The sequence below is a fragment of the Leucoraja erinacea genome, chromosome 9, assembly GCF_028641065.1.
Source record: "Leucoraja erinacea ecotype New England chromosome 9, Leri_hhj_1, whole genome shotgun sequence".
Lineage (NCBI taxonomy): Eukaryota > Metazoa > Chordata > Chondrichthyes > Rajiformes > Rajidae > Leucoraja > Leucoraja erinaceus.
The window spans coordinates 2,232,292-2,255,739 of record NC_073385.1 but is presented as its reverse complement, the minus strand read 5'-3'; the positions used below and the strand labels follow the sequence as shown (position 1 = coordinate 2,255,739).

General features: G+C 44.4%; 1 protein-coding gene across 1 annotated transcript in view; it reads right to left on the bottom strand.

Annotated features, from left to right (window-relative positions):
- si:ch1073-416d2.4 (coiled-coil domain-containing protein 42 homolog) overlaps positions 1–23,448 on the bottom strand; it is a 37,510-nt gene that overhangs the window by 9,798 nt on the left and 4,264 nt on the right. Inside the window, exons 2-6 of the mRNA XM_055640083.1 lie at positions 22,581–22,623; positions 19,590–19,766; positions 18,448–18,605; positions 6,993–7,075; positions 3,888–4,060 (exon numbers count right to left, since the gene is read on the bottom strand). Coding sequence (XP_055496058.1) covers positions 3,888–4,060; positions 6,993–7,075; positions 18,448–18,605; positions 19,590–19,766; positions 22,581–22,623 — 634 coding nt within the window. The remainder of the gene's footprint in view (positions 1–3,887; positions 4,061–6,992; positions 7,076–18,447; positions 18,606–19,589; positions 19,767–22,580; positions 22,624–23,448) is intronic.

Genomic DNA, 23,448 nt, shown 5'->3' with positions numbered 1-23,448 from the left:
CACTTCCCTTATCCGATCCCTTCAATGGTTTTGAAGGACTTTATCAGATCATCCTTTAATCTTCATTTTTCTACAAGAAAGAGGAACATCCATTTTTAATCATTTCCATTAGTTGCAACCTCCCAGTTCTATTAAATGTTTTAGTTCTTCCCCCTTCTAAAGAAGGTCCCCAGCCTGAAACACCGCCTGTCCATTCCTCCCACAGATGCAGTCTAACCCACTGACCTCCTCCAGTACTTTATATATTGCTCAAGATTCCTGCATCTGCAGTTCCATGTGTTTCCTCAAGTGTTTTGTGGCTTCCCCACGAACAAGCTTTTGGTACAACTGTTCCTGGTTGCAGTAGATGGGGGAGCATGTTATCCAGTGAACTCTCCGCTGGGTTTATTGGTGGCCACCTTATATCTATGGATCCTACTTTGGATCTCCTCTACATGTTATATATACCCTTTCCCTAATCAGGTTTAGTTTTGATCACATAAAACAAAGCGTACATGATCATTGAGTAGGCTGGGACTCAATTCCCCAGAGCGCAGGAGGATAAGGGGTGATTATGGAACAAGCTGCCAGAGGAGGCGCAGCAGTAGAGTTGCTGCCTTACAGAGCTTGCAGCGCCGGAGATCGGGGTTCAATCCCGACTACGGGTGCTGACTTTACGTAGTTTGTACGTTCTCCCCATGACCGCGTGGGTTTTCTCTGAGATCTTCGGTTTCCTCCCACACTCCAAAGGCGTACAGGTTTGGTGTAGGTTAATTAACTTGGTATAAATGTAAATTGTCTCTAGTGTGTGTAGGATAGCGTTAATGTGTGGGGATCGCTGGTGGGCTTCTCAGGTCCCTTTTTAATCTTTCCTTTTTCAACTTAAACCTATGCCCTATAATTTTAGGCTTGCCTAGACTGGGGAACGGACTATGGCTATTCACCCTATCTATGCCACTCGTGGTTTTATTAACCTCCACAAGGTTTCCCCAGCTTTCAGTGCTCCAAGAAAAAAACACCCACCCAGAGCTAGATAGGGCTCTTAAAAATAGCGGAGTCAGGGGATACGGGGAGAAGGCAGGAACGGGGTACTGATTGGGGATGATCTGCCATGATCACATTGAATGGCGGTGCTGGCTCGAAGGGCCAAATGGCCTACTCCTGCACCTATTGTCTATTAAGTCTCTCCTTATAACTCAAATCTTCCAGACACGGTAATATTCGTGTAAACCATTTTTGCACCCTTTCCAGTTTAGTGATATCGATCCTGTAGCAGGGTGACCAGAACTGTACACATTGATGCCACATAAGTGTGAGACAATTGGTTGAGAGGATTAAGTATTATTTAACTCTCTTGACAATCAATGGTGTTCTAATCACAAATTCTACACCATCAGCCTCTTAATGAGTGTGGGTATCAATGTTAAATAAATACTGAACTGAACTGACCAGATGTATCAGGCAATTTTAACTGCATATTCTTATCCTGTAGAATCATCACATTAGGAGATTGAAGAAATTCAGCATGTCCCCGATAGTTCTTAAGGGCCTGTCCCACTTTCACAACCTAATTCACGACCTTTTTTATTCGTGGCTATTTTTCATCATGTTAGAATAACGGCGCAACCTACTTGATGCCAGGAGTATCTACGACCTACCTAGGACCTTGTGACGACCATGCTGCGAGTACGAGTCAAGGGCAAACGGCAGAGGTCGTGAATTAGGTCGTGAAAGTGGGACAGGCCCTTTACAATCTTCTACAGATATACCATTGAAAGCATACTGTCGGGTTGCACCACGGCTTGTATTGGGAACAGCTCTGCCCAAGACTGCAAGAAAATGCAGAGAAGTGTGGGTGTAGCCCAGTCCATCACACAGACCACACTTCCCACCATTGGCTCCATCTAACAGCACGCTGTCTCGGGAAAGCAGCCAATACTCGTTAATCAAATACTTTTCCCGCCCCCGTCATTCCGTCTTCTCCCTGCTCCCATTGGAAAGAAGATGCAGAATGTGCACCACCAGACTCAGGAGCTGCTTTTTCAGAGTCATGAGAGCTATAATGTGTCAGAAGATACGTAAGATGCTATTCTTTGAGCTTGCATTGCACTTAGCTGGAATAGCATGGGAGGCCAAACACAGTGAAGTGGGGGTGGAATGGAGAGTTTAAGTGACAACCCACTGTAATAAAAACAGAAAATGCTGGGAACACTCAACTGCTCAGGCAGCATCTGTGGAAAGAGAAACCAAATTAATGTTTCAAGTCTGTGACCCTTTGTGAAAACTAGGAGAGGCTCAGGGTATTCCCGGCAGTCATTCCCCCCCCCCCCCCCCTCCCACAACGCCTGTGTTTACCTAGGACCTGTGCGCTTGGTCCTGCTCCTCCTCTATCCTTTCCCCCCTGCAATCAGTCCAAAAAAGGGTCCTGGCCCAAAACGCCACCTATCCATGTTCTCCTGGGAAGCTGTCTGACCCACTGAGTTACTCCAACATTTTTTGTCTTTCCTTGGCAAACCAGCATGCGCAGATTGTAAAGGGTGCTCTGCAAAATGGTCACCCAGTCTGTGCTTGATTTCTCCAGTGGAAAGAAGATCAAATTGTGAGTACTGACTGCTTACTGCACCACTACACAAGCAGTGGCTTGAGCAAGACAGAAACTCAGCAGGTGAGGCAATCTGTGGAAGGAATGAACAGACAACATTTCGGGTCGGGACCCTTCTTGAGACTTACTGTGGCTTTGATTATACCTGCGTCACCAAATTATAACTTATACGGATTGAGCATCAAGATTGTGCAAATATAAATGGTGTTAATTTGAAATAAAATCTGATAAAGTCGAGCAGGTTAATAAACAACCAAGGGGAAAGACAGCTGCACATTTTTAATTGGCTGCCATGGAAACATTGGACTCTCCTTTAGGCTTTAGAGATACAGCACAGAAACAGGACCTTTGTCCCAACGACCCATGTTGATAGTACACTTGCACTATCCTACACATTAGGGACAATTTACAATTTATATTGAGGCCAATTAACCTACAAACCTGTACATCTTTGGAGTGTGGGAGGAAACCGGAGCACCTGAAGAAAACCCATGCAGTCACAGGGAGAACATACAAACTCCATATAGACAGCACCCGTAGTTAGGGTCAAACCTTGCGCTGCACTACAGCAACTCTACCGCTGCACCACCGTGCCACCCGACAACGCCACTGAGCTGCCCCACATAGCTGCTTTTGGTTCTAAATATTAAATGGCCCAATTAGCTTTCCATTTCTTACATAAGGTGAATATTATGATATAACAGGCGGGATGAATAGAATACATCAACAAATCATTGGTCTCCCTTTGTCATTATATAGGTGAAGAAATTCCTGTGAAGAGACATGAAGATTCCTGGGATGTCAGGACTGTCTTATGAAGAAAGACTGGATAGACTTGGTTTATACTCTTTAGAATTTAGGAGATTGAGAGGGGATCTTATAGAAACTTACAAAATTCTTAAGGGGTTGGACAGGCTAGATGCAGGAAGATTGCTCCCGATGTTGGGGAATTTCAGGACAAGGGGTCACAGCTTAAGGATAAGGGGGAAATCCTTAAAACCGAGATGAGAAGAACTGTTTTCACACAGAGAGTGGTGAATCTCTGGAACTCTCTGCCACAGAGGGTAGTCGAGGCCAGTTCATTGGCTATATTTAAGAGGGAGTTAGATGTGGCCCTTGTGGCTAAGGGGATCAGGGGGTATGGAGAGAAGGCAGGTACGGGATACTGAGTTGGATGATCAGCCATGATCATATTGAATGGCGGTGAAGGGTCGAAGGGCCGAATGGCCTACTCCTGCACCTAATTTCTATGTTTCTATGTAAGCTAGTTTCTAACAAACCAGGGAACACTTAATAAAAGGCATACAAGTTTTGAAGTATCATATTCTTGATGCACAGCTTCCAAGTTGTGCTGTTGCTGCTCCAACTCATCCGACAACCTGGTCAGGTTGATTATCAACGTCTCGTTGGTGGACTGGTGCGTTTCGTATTTTTGAATGATACTCATCACCAGAGATTCTACACCATAGTCCAAGTAGTCTGGAACGTAAACAAGATTAAACTATACAGGTATACTGCAATCACCCATGATAACTTTTAAATGCAAACAAACCATTATAATAATTCAAAGAGGCAATCACTCTTAAGAAGCAAGGTCTCATAGCACGCCTTGAAGAAATGAGACTCCGACTAATAGATAAATATGACCAATTCTTAAGGAGTTGGTCTCCTTTCATCGACTTTTTGGAATCATGTGATGCAGCGGTACCGTAAGGATGGCTGATTTCAGTTCATGACGCGGATAGATCTACATCTCCGAATACAGATTTGAAAAATTCTCTTTTAAGGGGCCTTCTCTTCTATTTCTACTTTCCACTTTCTCTCTTCCTTTTTTTATTTTTTATATACACACTTCACGTTTTTCTACTCTCTACCATCTATTTTTCCACTTTTTCCCCTTTCTATTGTTTTCTTTTTCTTGTCCTGCTTACTTCCTTCTCATAACATAAAACTAGAGGTTGTACATAGAATGGATTACGGTATTACATAGTTGGCACCTAAAATTAGGTTCCACTGTACTGTTTTGTGCTGTATTAACTTCTAATAAAAAAAAAAAAAAAAAAAAAAAACAAAAAAAAAAAGAAGCAAGGTCTCAACCCAAGACATCACCTATCCATGGTCTCATAAATTCATAAATTTGTATGTTATAGGAGCAGGATTAGGCCATTTGTTCCTTCAAGTCTACTCCACCATTCAATCATGGCTGATCTATCTTTCATTCTCAACCACATTCTCCTGCCTTCTCCCATAAACCCTGAACCCTTACTAATCAAGAACCTGCCAATCGCTACCTTAATAACTTGGCCTCCACAGCCATCTGTGGCTATGTATTCAACAGATTCACCAATCTCACACTAAAGAAATTCCTCGTCATCATCTCCTTTTTATAGGTGCGTCCTTTTATTCTCCAGCGATGCCCCCTAACCTTCCGAGTTACTCCTGCACTTTGTGTACTTTTGTGTATTAATCAGCATCTGCAGTTCTTTGTTTCAATTCTTATGCAGATTCTACCTGGTCTGCTTAGTACAGTACTTCCAATAGTTTCAATTGTACTTGAAGGTGCTTCAACAGGTAGCTACATACTTGTTCATTGAATTTCTTTAGTCACTGATATAAAATGCCTTAAACCAGATTTCTCATTGCTGAAACTGACAATCAACTTCTAATATGTGTCCTTTTATGATAAGTAATTACAAATTTACTTTTAAAGACTTCCTGTTCAGTCAGTAATGTGAATCTGTTGAATTCATTGCCACAGATGGCAGTGGAAACCAAGTAATAGGCTATTTTTAAAGTGGAGAATGACAGGTTCTTGTTTAGTAAGGGTGTGAAAGGTTACTGGGAAAAGGCAGGAAATGGGGTTGAGAGGGAAAAATACATCAGCCATAATCGAATGGTGCGGCATACTGGGCCGAATGGTCTAATCCTGCTTTCATGTCTTATGATCTTATGGTTATGGTGGTCTGTGAGTTGCCAATGTCCCACCACAAACAAATAGAACTCCAAAAGAACTTCAGTGTTCTGGACTTTATTATGAGAATGGAGTGGGGGGAAAAAATCAGAAAGAAATAGAAACAGTGAAAGAAGTCAATCAATCTATCATCATGTTATTGTTAACTCGGGCAAGGTAAGTGAAAGCATAATGTAATGTAACCTCAAACTTCACACTGTTCCAACACAGCAAAGACAAATCATAAACCTCAAATTACACAGTCAATGCAAACTCTTGTACGTTAAATAAGAAAGCACCGTCACTTTTTCATTTTAAAAATATGGCGTATAATACATATTTAGTTCAAGTTCAAGTGAGTTTATTGTCATGTGTCCCTGTATAGGACAATCAAATTCTTGCTTTGCTTCAGCACAACAGAACATAGTAGGCATTTACTACAAAACAGATCAGTGTGTCCATATACCACAATATAAATATATAAACACACATAAACAAATAAACTGATAAAGTGCAAATAGCAGATAATGGGCCACCAATAATCAGAGTTTTGTCCGAGCCAGGTTTAATAGCCTGATGGCTGTGGGGAAGTAGCTATTCCTGAACCTGGTTGTTGCAGTCTTCAGGCTCCTGTACCTTCTACCTGAAGGTAGCAGGGAGATGAGTGTGTGGCCAGGATGGTGTGGGTCTTTGATGATACTGCCAGCCTTTTTGAGGCAGCGACTGCGATAAATCCCCTCGATGGAAGGAAGGTCAGAGCCGATGATGGACTGGGCGGTGTTTACTACTTTTTGTAGTCTTTTCCTCTCCAGGGCGCTCAAGTTGCCGAACCAAACCATAACCGGTCAGCATGCTCTCGACTGTGCACCTGTAGAAGATAGAGAGAGTCTTCCTTGACAAACCGACTCTCCGTAATCTTCTCAGGAAGTAGAGGCGCTGATGAGCTTTCTTGATAATTGCATTAGTGTTCTCGGACCAGGAAAGATCTTCAGAGATGTGCACGCCCAGGAATTTGCGGCTCTTGACCCTTTCAACCATCGACCCGTTGACATAACCGGGACTGTGGGTCCCCATCCTACTCCTTCCGAAGTCCACAATCAGTTCCTTGGTTTTGCTGGTGTTGAGGGCCAGGTTATTGCGCTGGCACCATATGGGCAGTTGCTCGATCTCTCTTCTGTACTCTGACTCATCCCCATCAGTGATACGTCCCACAACAGTGGTGTCGTCAGCGAACTTGATGATGGAGTTCGCACTGTGACCAGCTACTCAGTCATGGGTATAGAGCGAGTACAGCAGGGGGCTGAGCACGCAGCCTTGAGGTGCTCCCGTGCTGATTGTTATCGAGGCTGACACATTTCCACATTTATTCAGAATCCTTCCTACTTTTTCAAGTTGAAAACTATATTTAAATTAATTTTGTTTACGTTCATTTAAAAAAAAACCTGTAAATCCTGTACTCACTTTCAGGCAAATTGTCAACAACCTCCGTGAGGTAATCTTCATACAGCTTATTGTTTGACACCCTTTTCTGCAGTTTCTGTTGCCTGTGGATGGTTGGGAAAGCGATGAAGCATTAATTCAGAGAGAGAAAAAATCAGTTGTGGAACATGGACAAACAGTACTGTACACAATGAACTACTGATAATTCAAAATCTGTTTATTTGAATTAAGTAAACAATTTAAAAGTCAACTGTGTTCAAACGACTTTGTGACATAAATCACAAGATTGCAAAAGATGTCAGAGTGCAGTGCAATAATAAGAATCAGGTCCCGAAGAGAAATGTTACATATGAAAACAGAAATGGAGTCCAATTGAAAAGAAAGCAACATGAGAGATGTATTTTGCTCCACGAGTTGAAGAACCCTTTATATCTTCACTGAATCATCCATATTAGCAACAAGAGAAAGACATGCCCAGTGGAGTTCAGGGGAAGATATTGAAGGTTCCACCCCAAACTGTACATCATCGTGATTTGAAAATGTATTACATCTTCACTAGGTCAAAATCTGTTGTCTTACCAACACTTGAAGATGATGTGGTTCAAGAAAGTAGCTCACCACCACCTTCTCAATAGTAATTCGGGATGGCAATAGGTGCCGCCTTGTAACATCAGCATCCCACAAAAAGGGATAAATGAAATGTGTTAACATTCTGGAGGTTTCTAACCAAAAGGTTGTTTGTGCTGGTCATTTTCGAGTACGTCAAACTCGACCAGAAGAAAGTGAATTGAAGAAGTCACAAGAAACATTGTGGGAATCGAGGTAAATTACCAATGGGAAAATGTAAATAGCTCGTTCTAAGCTTCCCCCCCAGTCTAGTTTGAGTCAAAAACCACTGAGTCAAGCACTTGCGCAACTAATCTTTATTTTGACAAAACACAATTACAGTTCCCACTACTATACCTAACCACCGCAGGTTTGATCCTCGTATCTGCCTGACCAAGCCCTCCTGGGCTCCCTCAAGCAGAGACACTCCAGAAGGTCACACAGTCCCGTGTTCTCCCAGAAGATCGAAATCGGACCTTGTGGGAGCGGACTATTATAGGTCCCCGAACCTTGAGGGGCCGAACCACATGAGGGTGGTCTCTTTACAGTCCAATAACAGATATTGATTAACCCATGATAGACATTTCCTCAACCCAATGACACAGTGACTAATACATTGGATTCAAACGGTGCTTCTCAAAGGAAACGAACATCGCAACATGTGCCTTGATATGCAAGAAAACCAGGCAAGGCTCAATACTTAATCCAATCATCATCTAGCAAAGTAAAGCTTTGCAACGTAATTTACAATGTGTATGTCTGGTATGCATTCATCCAATCCATTCTATGCATTTTGCACCTAATTGTCATATCCTGCAGATGTTCCATTTTCTTCCTGCAGCTTTAATCTAGGCTCTAGACAAACTGGCACCATTCTGCAGCTTGTCCGATTTCTGCAGAAGGCAGAAATGGGACCAATGGCCTAGCAGCCCAGAAGCCTTTACTCAATTTTTGTGTCCTGGTCTCTCCAATTTGGCCAGAATTAACTGAACCCAAGATTTACTGCCTGATAAAGAATGAATGCATAAGGCAACTCATGCTCAGCACAGAAACTATGGCTAAATTGGACACCTGACCCACCGACAGAGAGAGAGATAAGCATTAGCTAGGCATTACCAAAAATTAAAAAGGACTTTATAAAACGAATGTTAATATCATTGATATCTTCCTCAAATAACTTCCCCACAAATGAAGTTATATTTTAGATTTATTTTAAAATATTTTTTTGGTGTTTGGAAAATAATTACCTTTATACACTAAATTTTCAAGTCTGATATCAGTATGCAATGTCGATGTATTCCAAACAGAACTGACCGAGTATGGTGAGGCCTCATTGATGTGTGTGTTGACAGAAACCTTGAGTTGCTTATCCTGCCAGTGGATTTGGACTACGTTAGTATTTCTCCATCGGTAGACACAAAATGTTGGAGTAACTCAGCGGGGCAGGCAGCATCTCTGGAGATAAGGAATGGGTGACGTCTAGGGTCAAGACCCTTCTTCAAACACTTTTCTACACAGTATTTCTCCATTGCTCTGTTGTACCTGCTGTACAACATTACATGATCAGTAACGCAGGACATGATCAGTAACGCAGGACATTGCAGGTCATCAACTTTGAGCTGGTTTTCAGGTCTTGTAGCTCTCTCATCCAACGGCTGTGGCAACGTGTACCTCGGTCGCCTGGTAACGGTGCAAGGCTCCCGTTGCACATCTCTCCCCACTTCCGCCAGGTTACCTAATGAGCTGGCGTCGGTTGCAGGAGCAGAGAGAGCAAGCAGTATGAAGGCGGCAGAAGTACCGTGCCCGTCTGTGTGAGGCCAGGGGCTCTGCGGCTCCCCAGCCTGCAAATTCCGCCCTTGTTTAACCAATTCCCCCTTCCTTGATGTTGCATTTAGGTCATAAGTTCATAAGTATTGGAGCAGAATTAGGCCATTCGGCCCATCAAATCTACACCGCCATTCAATCATGGGTGATCTATCTCTCCAGCGCCTCTCCTTCCTGAGGAGACTGAAGAAGGTCCATCTGTCTCCTCAGATCCTGGTGAACTTCTACCGCTGCACCATTGAGAGCATCCTTACCAACTGCATCACAGTATGGTATGGCAACTGCTCTGTCTCCGACCGGAAGGCATTGCAGAGGGTGGTGAAAATTGCCCAACTCATCACCGGTTCCTCGCTCCCCTCCATTGAGTCTGTCCAAAGCAAGCGCTGTCTGCGGAGGGCGCTCAGCATCGCCAAGGACTGCTCTCACCCCAACCATGGACTGTTTACCCTCCTACCATCCGGGAGGCGCTACAGGTCTCTCCGTTGCCGAACCAGCAGGTCGAGGAACAGCTTCTTTCCGGCGGCTGTCACTCTACTCAACAACGTACCTCGGTGACTGCCAATCACCACCCCCCCCCCGGACACTTATTATTATTTATTCAAATCATTTGCTATGTCGCTCTTCCAGGGAGATGCTAAATTCATTTTGTTGTCTCTGTACTGTACACTGACAATGACAATTAAAATTGAATCTGAATCTGAATCTGAATCTGAATCTCCCTTCTAACTCCATTCTCTTGCTTTCTCCCCATAACCCAGGCTGCGTTTCTTCCAACCCAGCCTTGGATTAAACTAGGTAATATTTCCCTGCCACACTCGCATATAGCGGACCAACGGCAATAACAGATACCATCACCACCCACCCCTCCATAGTCCATAATAGCAAGGGTTTATTGTGCTGGTGTATTCTCACTTTTATTTCTGAAGTAGTACCACTAGGTGGCGGAAGAGTCAGCAGGAGCAGTCCCAGATAGAGTTCAAGTATATTGTCACATGCACAGTATAGTGTCTCACAGGTACAATGAAAATTCTCTCTTGCAACACCGTCAATAGTACTTAGACTCAGCAGGTCAGGCAGTGTTTTGGAGGAGAATGGATAGTCAATGTTTAGGCTGCAGATAGGCTGCATCCCAGAGTACTTAAGGAAGTAGCCCCAGAAATAGTGGATGCATTAGTGATAATTTTTCAAAACTCTTTAGATTCTGGAGTAGTTCCTGAGGATTGGAGGGTAGCTAATGTAACACCACTTTTTAAAAAGGGAGGGAGAGAGAAAAGGGGGAATTACAGTTATTAACGTCGGTAGTGGGGAAACTGCTAGAATCAGTTATTAAAGATGGGATAGCAGCACGTTTGGAAAGTGGTGAAATCATTGGACAAAGTCAGCATGGATTTATGAAAGGTAAATCATGTCTGACAAATCTTATAGAATTTTTCGAGGATGTAACTAGTAGAGTGGATAAGGGAGAACCAGTGGATGTGGTATATCTGGACTTTCAGAAGGCTTTCAACAAGGTCCCACATAAGAGATTAGTATACAAAATTAAAGCACACGGTATTGGGGGTTCAGTATTGATGTGGATAGAGAACTGGCTGGCAGACAGGAAGCAAAGAGTAGGAGTAAACGGGTCCTTTTCAGAATGGCAGGCAGTGACTAGTGGGGTACCGCAAGGCTCAGTTCTGGGACCCCAGCCATTTACGAAATATATTAATGATTTGGACGAGGGAATTGAATGCAACATCTCCAAGTTTGCGGATGACACGAAGCTGGGGGGCAGTGTTAGCTGTGAGGAGAATGCTAGGAGGCTGCAAGGTGACTTGGATAGGCTGGGTGAGTGGGCAAATGCATGGCAGATGCAGTATAATGTGGATAAATGTGAGGTTATCCACTTTGGTGGCAAAAACAGGAAAGTAGACTATTATCTGAATGGTGGCCGATTAGGAAAGGGGGAGATGCAACGAGACCTGGGTGTCATGGTACACCAGTCATTAAAAGTAGGCATGCAGGTGCAGCAGGTAGTGAAGAAGGCGAATGGTATGTTAGCATTCATAGCAAAAGGATTTGAGTATAGGAGCAGGGAGGTTCTACTGCAGTTGTACAGGGTCTTGGTGAGACCGCACCTGGAGTATTGCGTACAGTTTTGGTCTCCTAATCTGAGGAAAGACATTCTTGCCGTAGAGGGAATACAGAGAAGGTTCACTAGACTGATTCCTGGGATGTCAGGACTTTCATATGAAGAAAGACTGGATAGACTCGGTTTGTACTCTCTAGAGTTTAGAAGATTGAGGGGGGATCTTATAGAAACTTACAAAATTCTTAAGGGGTTGGACAGGCTAGATGCAGGAAGATTATTCCCGATGTTGGGGAAGTCCAGAACCAGGGGTCAGTTTAAGGATAAGAGGGAAGTATTTTAGGACCGAGATGAGAAAATCATTTTTTACACAGAGAGTGGTGAATCTCTGGAATTCTCTGCCACAGAAGGTAGTTGAGGCCAGTTCATTGGCTATATTTAAGAGGGAGTTAGATGTGGCCCTTGTGGCTAAGGGGATCAGAGGGTATGGAGAGAAGGCAGGTACGGGATACTGAGTTGGATGATCAACCATGATCATATCGAATGGCGGTGCAGGCTCGAAGGGCCGAATGGCCTACTCCTGCACCTATTTTATATGTTTCTATGTACTTTTTTTTTACCAAGGCCAATTACGAAGGCCAAACTTGGAAGTCTTTAGCATGTGGGAGGAAACTGGAGCACCAAGAGAAAACCCACATGGACACAGGGAGATCGTACAAACTCTGTACTGACAGTACCCATTGTCAAGATTGAACCTGGGCCTCTGGTGCTGTAAGGTAGCAACTCTACAGCTGCGCCACCTTGCCGCCCCACAGTTTCTGTTTGGCATCTGATGCAATTGTTTCACCCTACAGAGGATAAGTAGAAACATAGAAACATAGAAAATAGGTGCAGGAGTAGGCCATTCAGCCTGCACCGCCATTCAATATGATCATGGCTGATAATCCAACTCAGTATCCTGTACCTGCCTTCTCTCCATACCCCCTGATCCCTTTAGCCACAAGGGCCACATCTAACTCCCTCTTAAATATAGCCAAATGAACTGGCCTCAACTACCTTCTGTGGCAGAGAATTCCAGAGATTCACCACTCTCTGTGTGAAAAATGTTTTCCTCATCTCAGTCCTAAAAGATTTCCCCCTTATCCTTAAACTGTGACCCCTTGTTCTGGACTTCCCCAACATCGGGAACAATCTTCCTGCATCTAGCCTGTCCAATCCCTTAAGAATTTTGTAAGTTTCTATAAGATCCCCCCTCAATCTTCTAAATTCTAGCGAGTACAAGCCAAGTCTATCCAGTCTTTCTTCATATGAAAGTCCTGACATCCCAGGAATCAGTCTGGTGAACCTTCTCTGTACTCCCTCTATGACAAGAATGTCTTTCCTCAGATTAGGAGACCAAAACTGTACGCAATACTCCAGGTGTGGTCTCACCAAGAACCTGTACAACTGCAGTAGAACCTCCCTGCTCCTAGACTCAAATCCTTTTGCTATGAATGCTAACATACCATTCGCTTTCTTCACTGCCTGCTGCACCTGCATGCCTACTTTCAATGACTGGTGTACCATGACACCCAGGTCTCGTTGCATCTCCCTCTTTTCCTAATCGGCCACCATACAGATAATAGTCGACTTCGCTGTTTTTGCCACCAAAGTGGATAACCTCACATTTAGTACTTCTGGAAAAGGATTTATACACTTATGACAAAAAGATAAATGGTTCTAGGGGGAAAGAAATTCTCCACATCATTACATGATATAAGGAATTACAAGGGTTAACCTTCAACCCTAAATTAATACCTTTTACCCTCCTGATCATGGCTTTAATTCCACTCACGGCTATAAATAACTGTTGCATACATCACATGCCAATCAGGTCACTTTCATCATTCCAGCTAGTACAGCTTTGCATTGTTCTAAGTGGAAGCAAACAACTGCATTGCTGAAACAAGCAGGGTCGACTTTTGTTCAACTTATTCAGGAGCAAAAATGATCATTTCTGGTGCCATGTGCATTGTTGTACTCGATGTCGGAGCTGAGATCTTCTTCCTTACAGATGGTAAAATACTGATGAAGCTACTTGCTGGTTCGGTTGTACTAATTTTGAATGTTGTGCTCGTTGAATCCAAAGGAAACAGTGAAGAGATATTGGCATGCATCACTCCATGTGTTAGTGTTATGAGAAACTAGCACTTGGGGCTAACCTAGATAGATCGCCCGTACATCTGCGACACTCGGCAATCACTTTGCCGAACGCTTGTGCTCGGTACATCAAGCCTCTGTGTCTCCCGGTTGCTAACCATTTTGAACTGCCCTCTCTATTCCCATCCTGACCCATCTGTCCTGAACCTCCTCCAATGCCAGAATGAGGCCACACACCAACTGGAGGAACAGTACCTCATATTCCACTTGGATAGCTTACAACCCGACTGGTATGAACATTGAATTTTCCAATAACTCCCTCCCCCTATCCTAAGAATGAATAAGGGCTCAACAAAACATAGCTTATTTATGTTCTTCAGGGATGCTGCCTGACCCGCTGAGTTACTACAGCATTACGTGTGTATCTTTGGAGGCCAAATCCAGAAAGTGCGTGGTTGACTAGTTAAAAGCTACAAAAGCTTCTCAAGATACAAGGTACATTTATTTGTCACATGTACCAATTGGTACAGTGATGTGTGTTCACCACCCAGCCATAGGAATAAAAAAAATCACAACACATGATAGAGTCCAACATAAAACATCCCCACACAGCAGAATCAAAGTTTCCCGTTGTTCCCAAACGTACAAAATTCTTAAGGGGTTGGACAGGCTAGATGCAGGAAGATTGTTCCTGATGTTGGGGAAGTCCAGAACAAGGGGTCACAGTTTAAGGATAAGGGGAAAATCCTTTAAAACCGAGATGAGGAAAACATTTTTCGCACAGAGAGTGGTGAATCTCTGGAACTCTCTGCCACAGAAGATAGTTGAGGCCACAGTTCATTGGCTATATTTAAGAGGGAGTTAGATGTGGCCCTTGTGGCTAAAGGGATCAGGGGGTATGGAGAGAAGGCAGGGATGGGATACTGAGTTGGATGATCAGCCATGATCATATTGAATGGCGGTGCAGGCTCGAAGGGCCGAATGGCCTACTCCTGCACCTATTTTATATGTTTCTATGTGAGGGAAGGCACAAAAAGTTCAGTCTTCTTACTCTGACGATCTTTGATGTTGACCCGTGGTCAGGGCATCCCGAGCCCCCTGCAGTCGTCGCTACGGGTGACCCGATGTTCAGGCCCTCTCGCTGGGATGATGGAACTCCGACGACGGACCGGGAGAACAACCTCAGCGGCTTGGAGCTCCGAATCGTCCACTTCCTACCGGAGTCCGCGGCTCCCGAAGCCCACAGGCCGCGCCAGGCGGAGACCCACGTCGGCGGCCCCCGGCAAAAGGGATCCCAGGACTCTGTGACGCCGAAGTCAGCGCCGCCTGCGCTGGAAGCCCCACGACCCACAGCTCCGCGGTGTTGAAGCAGCAGGCCCAATACTGCGGAGCTCCAAACGGCGATCCAGGTAGGCATCGCCCGCTCCGCGATGGATCCAGCACTGCGCCACCGTTGCTGAAGCTCTGGTCCGGTTCCCGATCCCCAGCAGGAAAGGCCGCGCCAATCCAGTTGGTAGGCCGCGAGGAGGGGGCGAGGACGCGACTCGGAGAAATAATCGCATCCCCGCCAGGAAGCGACTGGGAAACGGTTTCCCCCTTACCCTACCCCCCTCCCCCACATAGAAAAACTAAAGAAACCTCCAAAACAAACTGTTAGGACCGACAAAAATTAAAAAAAGATAGAAAAAGCTGACAGACTTTAGGGAGAGGCTGCCACCAATGCGGTGCCCCTAGTGGTTCACTGTACTACAGTACACGTGACAACTAACTAAACTCAAACCACAAAGCACTGTTCTTAGCTAATATTTTTAGAGCATGCAAAAATTAATTTCAGAAGATACACATACGGTTATGGTAAAAGTTGTAATATTATAACCAGTTTATGAAAATATGAAGTTTCAATAGGATTTCAAAATCTGTAACATTTGGCAAAGTATACCTACGTGAGGTACAATTAGCATGGTAGTTAAATTACCGGACTAATAACAAGAAGTTGAACTATTGACCTGCAGGCATGAGTTCAAATCCCACCATGTAATCTGGGGAATTTTCTGTAAGACTAACAAGAAGCTGGTGTTTTGAGTTTAAGTTAGGAGACTGTCAAAAATCAGTATTTCACGCTGACTGCATTATGTTTATTTCCAGACTTCCTTCATTCATGCTATACATTCCCCAATCAACATCAATTGTCTTAGATAGACACACAGTGCTGGAACAACTCAGCGGGTCAGGCAGCATCTCTGGAGAAAAGGAATAGGTGACGTTTCAGGTCTCCAAATTTGAGGAAGGGAGTGAAGAGAAGGTTCACCAGACTGATTCCTGGGATGTCAGGACTGTCTTATGAAGAAAGACTGGATAGGCTTGGTTTATACTCTCTAGAATTTAGGAGATTGAGAGGGGATCTTATAGAAACTTACAAAATTCTTAAGGGGTTGGACAGGCTAGATGCAGGAAGATTGTTCCCGATGTTGGGGAAGTCCAGGACAAGGGGTTACAGCTTAAGGATAAGGGGGAAATCCTTTAAAACCGAGATGAGAAGAACTTTTTTCACACAGAGAGTGGTGAATCTCTGGAACTCTCTGCCACAGAGGGTAGTCGAGGCCAGTTCATTGGCTACATTTAAGAGGGAGTTAGATGTGGCCCTTGTGGCTAAGGGGATCAGGGGGTATGGAGAGAAGGCAGGTACGGGATACTGAGTTGGATGATCAGCCATGATCATATTGAATGGCGGTGCAGGCTCGAAGGGCCGAATGGCCTACTCCTGCACCTAATTTCTATGTTTCTATGTTTCAGGTCGGAACCCTTCTTCAGACTCTGGAGCCTGAAGAATTCCAGCCTGAAATGTCGCCTGTTCCTTTTCTCCAAAGATGCTGCCTGACCCGTTGAGTTATTCCAGCGCTTTCGATATAAACCAGCATCTGCAGTTCCCTCCTAAGCATCAATTGCCATATTGGAAATGACTTGAGATCCGCTGTGTCGTAACAAAGGGACAATCAGGTAGCCAATGTTTTGGGTCCCTGCATTCTTCAATCCAAAGAGATTGCCCAATATAGAGAATCTTGAGGAGCTAAAGAAGATTTTAAGTGGGAGCAATGAAACCGTGCTTAGCGGACAGTAACATACAAATGCAAATTGCCAAAAAGCTGCTCAGGACTCGTACCAATGAAGAGCTGCAGCTGCCAGAGATCGACAATAAAAACAGTAGAAAATATTAGAAATAGCCAGCAGTCCAAGGACATATTTGTAGATAGAGAACAAGAGTTAGTGTTTTGCACGAATGAATCTTTCAGTGGACTTGACATGTCAACTCTGTCACTTTGCAGTCGCTACGTGATCTGCTGAGCACTTCCAAGATTTTCTATTTTAACTCACCTCAAAAAGCACACAATCAGGTGGCTGAGAATTGGGAAGGACTTTGGGCTTTTATAATAGAGACATCTAATGGATAGGCAAATACTCTAACCAGAGATCTGAATCTCATTGAACACTGACATCGTGATGAAAACCCACCTACCACCAAAGTAATAGCGTTAAGGATGTACTAACTCTTCAATTTATGAACTGCAAAGAGTAGGAGTAAACGGGTCCTTTTCACAATGGCAGGCAGTGACTAGTGGGGTACCGCAAGGCTCAGTACTGGGACCCCAGCTATTTACAATATATATTAATGATCTGGATGAGGGAATTTAAGGCAATATCTCCAAGTTTGCGGATTACACTAAGCTGGGGGGCAGTGTTAGGTGTGAGGAGGATGCTAGGAGACTGCAAGGTGACTTGGATAGGCTGGGTGAGTGGGCAAATGTTTGGCAGATGCAGTTTAATGTGGATAAATGTGAGGTTATCCATTTTGGTGGCAAAAATGGGAAAGCGGATTATTATCTAAACGGTGGCCGATTGGGAAAGGGGGAGATGCAGCGAGACCTGGGTGTCATGGTACACCAGTCATTGAAGGTAAGCATGCAGGTGCAGCAGGCAGTAAAGAAAGCGAATGGCATGTTGGCTTTCATAGCAAGAGGATTTGAGTATAGGAGCAGGGAGGTTCTACTGCAGTTGTATAGGGTCTTGGTGAGACCACACCTGGAGTATTGCGTGCAGTTTTGGTCTCCAAATCTGAGGAAGGACATTATTGCCATAGAGGGAGTGCAGAGAAGGTTCACCAGACTGATTCCTGGGATGTCAGGACTGTCTTATGAAGAAAGACTGGATAGACTTGGTTTATACTCTCTAGAATTTAGGAGATTGAGAGGGGATCTTATAGAAACTTACAAAATTCTTAAGGGGTTGGACAGGCTAGATGCAGGAAGATTGTTCCCGATGTTGGGGAAGTCCAGGACAAGGGGTCACAGCTTAAGGATAAGGGGGAAATCCTTTAAAACCGAGACGAGGAGAACTTTTTTCACACAGAGAGTGGTGAATCTCTGGAACTCTCTGCCACAGAGGGTAGTTGAGGCCAGTTCATTGGCTATATTTAAGAGGCAGTTAGATGTGGCCCTTGTGGCCAAGGGGATCAGAGGGTATGGAGAGAAGGCAGGTGCGGGATACTGAGTTGGATGATCAGCCATGATCATATTAAATGGCGGTGCAGGCTCGAAGGGCCGAATGGCCTACTCCTGCACCTAATTTCTATGTTTCTATGTTTCTATGTAATGCTGTTAACTTTATAAGGCAATTTTCACTGTAGCCAACAGTTCACCTATTGTGTATAGCAACATCCTACACGAAATACCAAGCCTTTTCAATTTACAAAATTTTGCTTAATGATTCATTTTCCAGGAATGTGGCCCTTCCATGAATCAAAGGATGATGTGTTTTAGAGAGCAAGACATCTCTGCTCTTTACCTGGCTTTGACCACTTCAAATTGCTTCAGTAGATCTTGCAGCTCCTGCCGTTTCATCCGATTTTCTTTCACTTCCAACTGGTGCTTTTTAATGGCTCGGCATGTCTTTGCCTCATTTTCCTTGATAAACCTGTCAAACTTCAGAACTCTTTCCTTATTCTGTTGGCAAAATGCAAAGAGTCCAAATTATTCATATGACTGATTTGCTTAAAATACGATCAAAACGTATACATAAACAAGTTTAAATACAGCCCTGTGAATTGACACCGACAATAGTATACAGGTGCACAACCTTTTATCCGAAAGCCTTGGGACCAGACACTTTTCGTAATTCAGAATTTTTCGGCTTTCGGAATGGAAGATATTTAGCGTAGATTTTAACGGCTGGCTCAGTGGTAGAGTGCTCGGCTCGTATCCGCAAGACCGCGAGTTTGCGCCTCGATCCCGGCAGTTACTCGATCGCGAGTTTGAGTCTTCAATGTAGTTTTTTCTTGCAGAATAGGAGAGAATAGGGAGGGTTAGGCTGGGATCATTCTCTGCGAGATGATCTTAGTGCGGGAGACAAATGTAGGAGAGGTGTACTGACTGTGGTTCTCTCAAAAGCCGCTGTGTCTCCCTGTCCCTCCAACTCCAGAGGAATCCGCTCCCCGATGGCCCGCTACGGCGACAAGTGGCAGTTCGCCCTCAGCCCGAGCTGCGCCACCCCAAGAACAATATGTACCTTGCACACCATCAGCTTCTGCCACTACGGGGAGCGTGTTCCTCTGGAGTTGGAGCGGGGCTGGGCTGGAGTTGCTGATATACCCTCACCTTTCTACGAATGGGGATTTAGTTCCCCCTTCTTCGAGGACCGACCGGAGGTTCCGCTGTCACCTCTGCGGGCCGCCCTCGGTGAACGTCTTCAAGGACCTTTCTTCAAGGACCGAAAAAAATGTCCGCTATTCGGAGCTTTTCGTTATTTTGAACTTCGGATAAAAGGTTGTGCACCTGTACTATAAAGCATGCATTCAAACGTTCAATCAAAAGGTTGCAGAGATCCAACTTCAAACAGTTTGAGGCTAAATTTTTCTGTGCAATAGATTGATTTGAAATGTACTCTTCTCAATTGGCAGAAATCTCTATTTATTTTCATTTTTTTCTTACCGCGAGTTCTTTTCTTTCAAATTCTGCCCTCTTCTGGGTGATGGCATCCATGCGTTGGAGGAACTCTTCCCTTTTATCTGCAAGTTCAGCATTAACTTGGTCAACTTCCACCTCTTTCTTCAGCACTAACGTGCTTTGCGGTGTTCTAAAGTCTCTTGCGAGGATCTCCGCAGCGGGCTGAAACCGTTACAAAGTTCAGCAATGAGGGCACCGTCATGAGGAAAGAATATTGGCCGAATGCCTCAATGATCCTTCAACAAATCACGAAGGGAAAAGGGTGACACGGTGACACAGCGGTAGAGTTGCTGCCTTAGAGCGCCAGAGACCCAGGTTCGATCCTGACTACAGGTGCTGTCTGGACGGAGTTTGTATGTTCTCCCTGTAACCTGTGGTGGGTTTTTCGGAGATCTTCAGTTTCCTCCCACACTACAAAGACATACAGGCTTGTAGGCTGATTGGCTTGGTATAAATGTAAATTATTCCTAGTGTGTGTAGGATAGTGTTAGTGCGTGTGGATCGCTGGTCGGCGCGGACTCGGTGGGTCAAATGGACCTGTTTCCGCGTTATATCTCAAAACTAAACTAAAACTAAATGAAACTAAAGTCATTCACCCCATCAATCTGTGTTGGAAACATTCCTCATTTCCTTTGGACCAGTTAGTTCATATCTCTATTTAAATGAATGAATGTATGTACGGCAACATATTGGATCTAATACCGGACTGGTAGACAATGGCTTGGATTAATGATCCAAGGATAAGTTCTTAAGTCATAGGAACAGAATTAGGTCATTCGGCACATCAAGTTTACTCCGCAATTCCATCGTGGCTGATCTATCTCTCCCTCTAAACTCCAACCTCCTGTCTTCTCCCCAGAACCTTTGACACCCTTACAAATCAAGTACCTATCAACCTCACTATGTTCCAAATGGAGAATTCAAGTAAATTTATTAAATAAGTTTGGAATGAAAAGCTTGTATCAGCAATGATAACCATGAAAATGCCGGACTGTAGGAACAACTCACATGAATCAGGTTTAGGTTTATTAATGGTACACAAAAAAGCTGGAGAAACACAGCGGGTGCAGCAGCATGTATGGAGCGAAGGAAATAGGCAACGTTTCGGGCCGAAACCCTTCTTCAGACTGATCGGGGGCGGGGACAAGAAAGGAAAAAGGAGGAGGAGCCCGAAGGCTGGGGGATGGGAGGAGACAGCAGGGGGACTGAGGAAGGGGAGGAGACAGCAAGGACTAACAAAATTGGGAGAATTCGATGTTCATGCCCCCAGGATGCAGACTCCCCAAACGGAATATGAGGTGCTGTTCCTCCAATTTCCGGTGCTGCTCGCTGTGGCCATGGAGGAGACCCAGGACAGAGAGGTCGGAGACGGAGTGGGAGGGGGAGTTGAATTGCTGAGCCACCGGGAGGTCAGCTTGGTTATTGCGGACCGAGCGGAGGTGTTCAGCGAAACGATCGCCCAACCTCCGCTTGGTCTCACCGATATAGATCTGCTGACATCTAGAGCAGCGGACGCAATAGATGAGGTTGGAGGAGATGCAGGTAAACCTCTGTCGCACCTGGAACGATTGCTTGGGTCCTTGAACGGAGTCGAGGGGGGAGGTAAAGGGACAAGTGTTGCATCTCTTGTGGTTGAAAGGGAAAGTGCCCGGGGAGGGGGTGGTACGGGAGATAAGGGAAGAATTGACAAGGGAGTTATGGATGAGCGGTCTTTGCGGAAGGCAGAAATGGGGGGAGATGGGAAGATGTGGCGAGTGGTGGGGTCACGTTGGTCACGTTAGGTTTATTAATGTCAAGTGTACCAAAGTACAGTAAAATGTTTTGATTTGCATGCCATCCAATTAGATCAGATATACTATATGTAAATACAATTAAGTCAAACTCAAGTACTGTAAACCCTCGTTATAACGGACCGTGTTGGGGGAGAGAATGGTGCCCATTGTTGCCGATTGTCCTTTATAACTGAGTAAGGTATTATCATTGTATGTAGTTGAAACAAAGAACTGCAGATGATGGTTGATACACAAAAGGACACAAACTGCTGGAGTTACTCAGTGGGTCAAGCGGGTCAGGCAGCATCTCTGGAGAAAATGGAAAGGTGAGGTTGGGAAGCTTCTTCAGACTAATTCAGTCTGCTGAGCTTCTCCAGCACTTTGTGCACTTTGCGCTTAAAACAAGGCGGTGATGCCACTCCACCGCCATGTCCTCCTTCCCCCCCCCCCCCCCCCCCCACTGTCACCGACATCTTCCAAGGTGGAGTATGTTGGTAACTGCAGGGGAGGAAGAGGAGGAGGTGGCAGTGGAGGGAAGGTGTGCGTGGAGATGTAAGGAGCCCTACAAGGGAGAGAGCAATGCCTGATCTAGCAAGGGTAATGACTGAAGTGTCGCTGGGCAAGCCTTCTGGATCCAGCTGCCTTTGTCTATTTGCTTTTGTGATTTATATCAATGACTTGGATGAGAGTGTGGAAGGTATGATTAGTAAGTTTGCAGTTTAGGTTAGAGATATAGCATGGGAACAGACCCATCGGCCCATCGAGTCCATGCCGATCAACAATCACCCATATACCAGTTCTATCCTACACACTAGGAACAATTTAGAGAAACTAATTAACCTATAAACCTGTACGTCTTTGGACATTAGCAGTTGACACTAAAGTGGGTAGCATCAAAAAAGATGATTATTAAAAATTACAACAGGATCTTGATCTGTTGGGCAAGTGAGCTGAGGAATGGTGAATGGAACTTAATACAGATTTGTAAGTGCGAGATGTTTCACTTTGAGAAGTCAAATCAGGACAGGACAATCACAGCAAATCACACCAGAGCCCTGGTGAGTATTGTAGAGCAGAAGGATCTAGGAGTGCAGGTACATAGTTCCTTGAAAGTGGTGTCATAAGTAGTGACTTCATAGTAGGGATAAATGCCACTTCAACTCAATATCGGTACAGTACAATGTGAATGGAAAATAAAAATTACCTCTTTGATGATTGGAATATATTTAACATCTTCATCTTCATCTCTGAAAGAAAGGAGTTGAATATGAACATTAAAAACAGGTAGCAGACAGTGGTGGACATTAACTTCCATCGCCTGTAGAAAACTTAGGCGAGCCATTTATACATTTTTTTTTGCATTAGGATGGATTTGAGGTTTTTACAACAGGTAGAGAATTGAATTTCTATTTTTATTGAAGTGAGTGGAAATTTTGTAGAAGAAGATATCAAGAGTCTATGTGGAACGTTGTCAGGCCAAGAAACACTAATATCTGAGGACCAGGCCCTAATGGTTCTTAGTTAGTTTAATTTTAACCATTTAACAATTACAGCACGGAAACAGGCCATCTCGGCCCTACAAGCCAGTGCCGAACAATTATTTTCCCTTAGTCCCACCTGCCTGCACTCATACCATAACCCGCCATTTCCTTCTCATCCATATGCCTATCCAATTTATTTTTAAATGATACCAACGAACCTGCCTCCACCACTTCCACTGGAAGCTCATTCCCACTCTCTGAGTAAAGAAGTTCCCCCTCATGTTACCCCTAAACTTCTGTCCCTTAATTCTGAAGTCATGTCCTCTTGTTTGAAAATTTTAATAAATATAAACCACAAGAACAGAGACTAGTTTCTGCATAAAGCAGCGTCCTTTTACACTTGTTCTGAACTTTTGTACTGGCACTTGGCGTATCTATCACGTTCCAATCTGTATGTAAACTAGTCCCAGAGGGTTCCATTCTGTTGATATTTAAATATGTTGACCATGACTCAGTACTCATACTTTTCCTTCCGAGTTTGGTGCAGTAAGGGTCATATCCTAGTTTGAGCACAACCGCTGGTTATTGGTG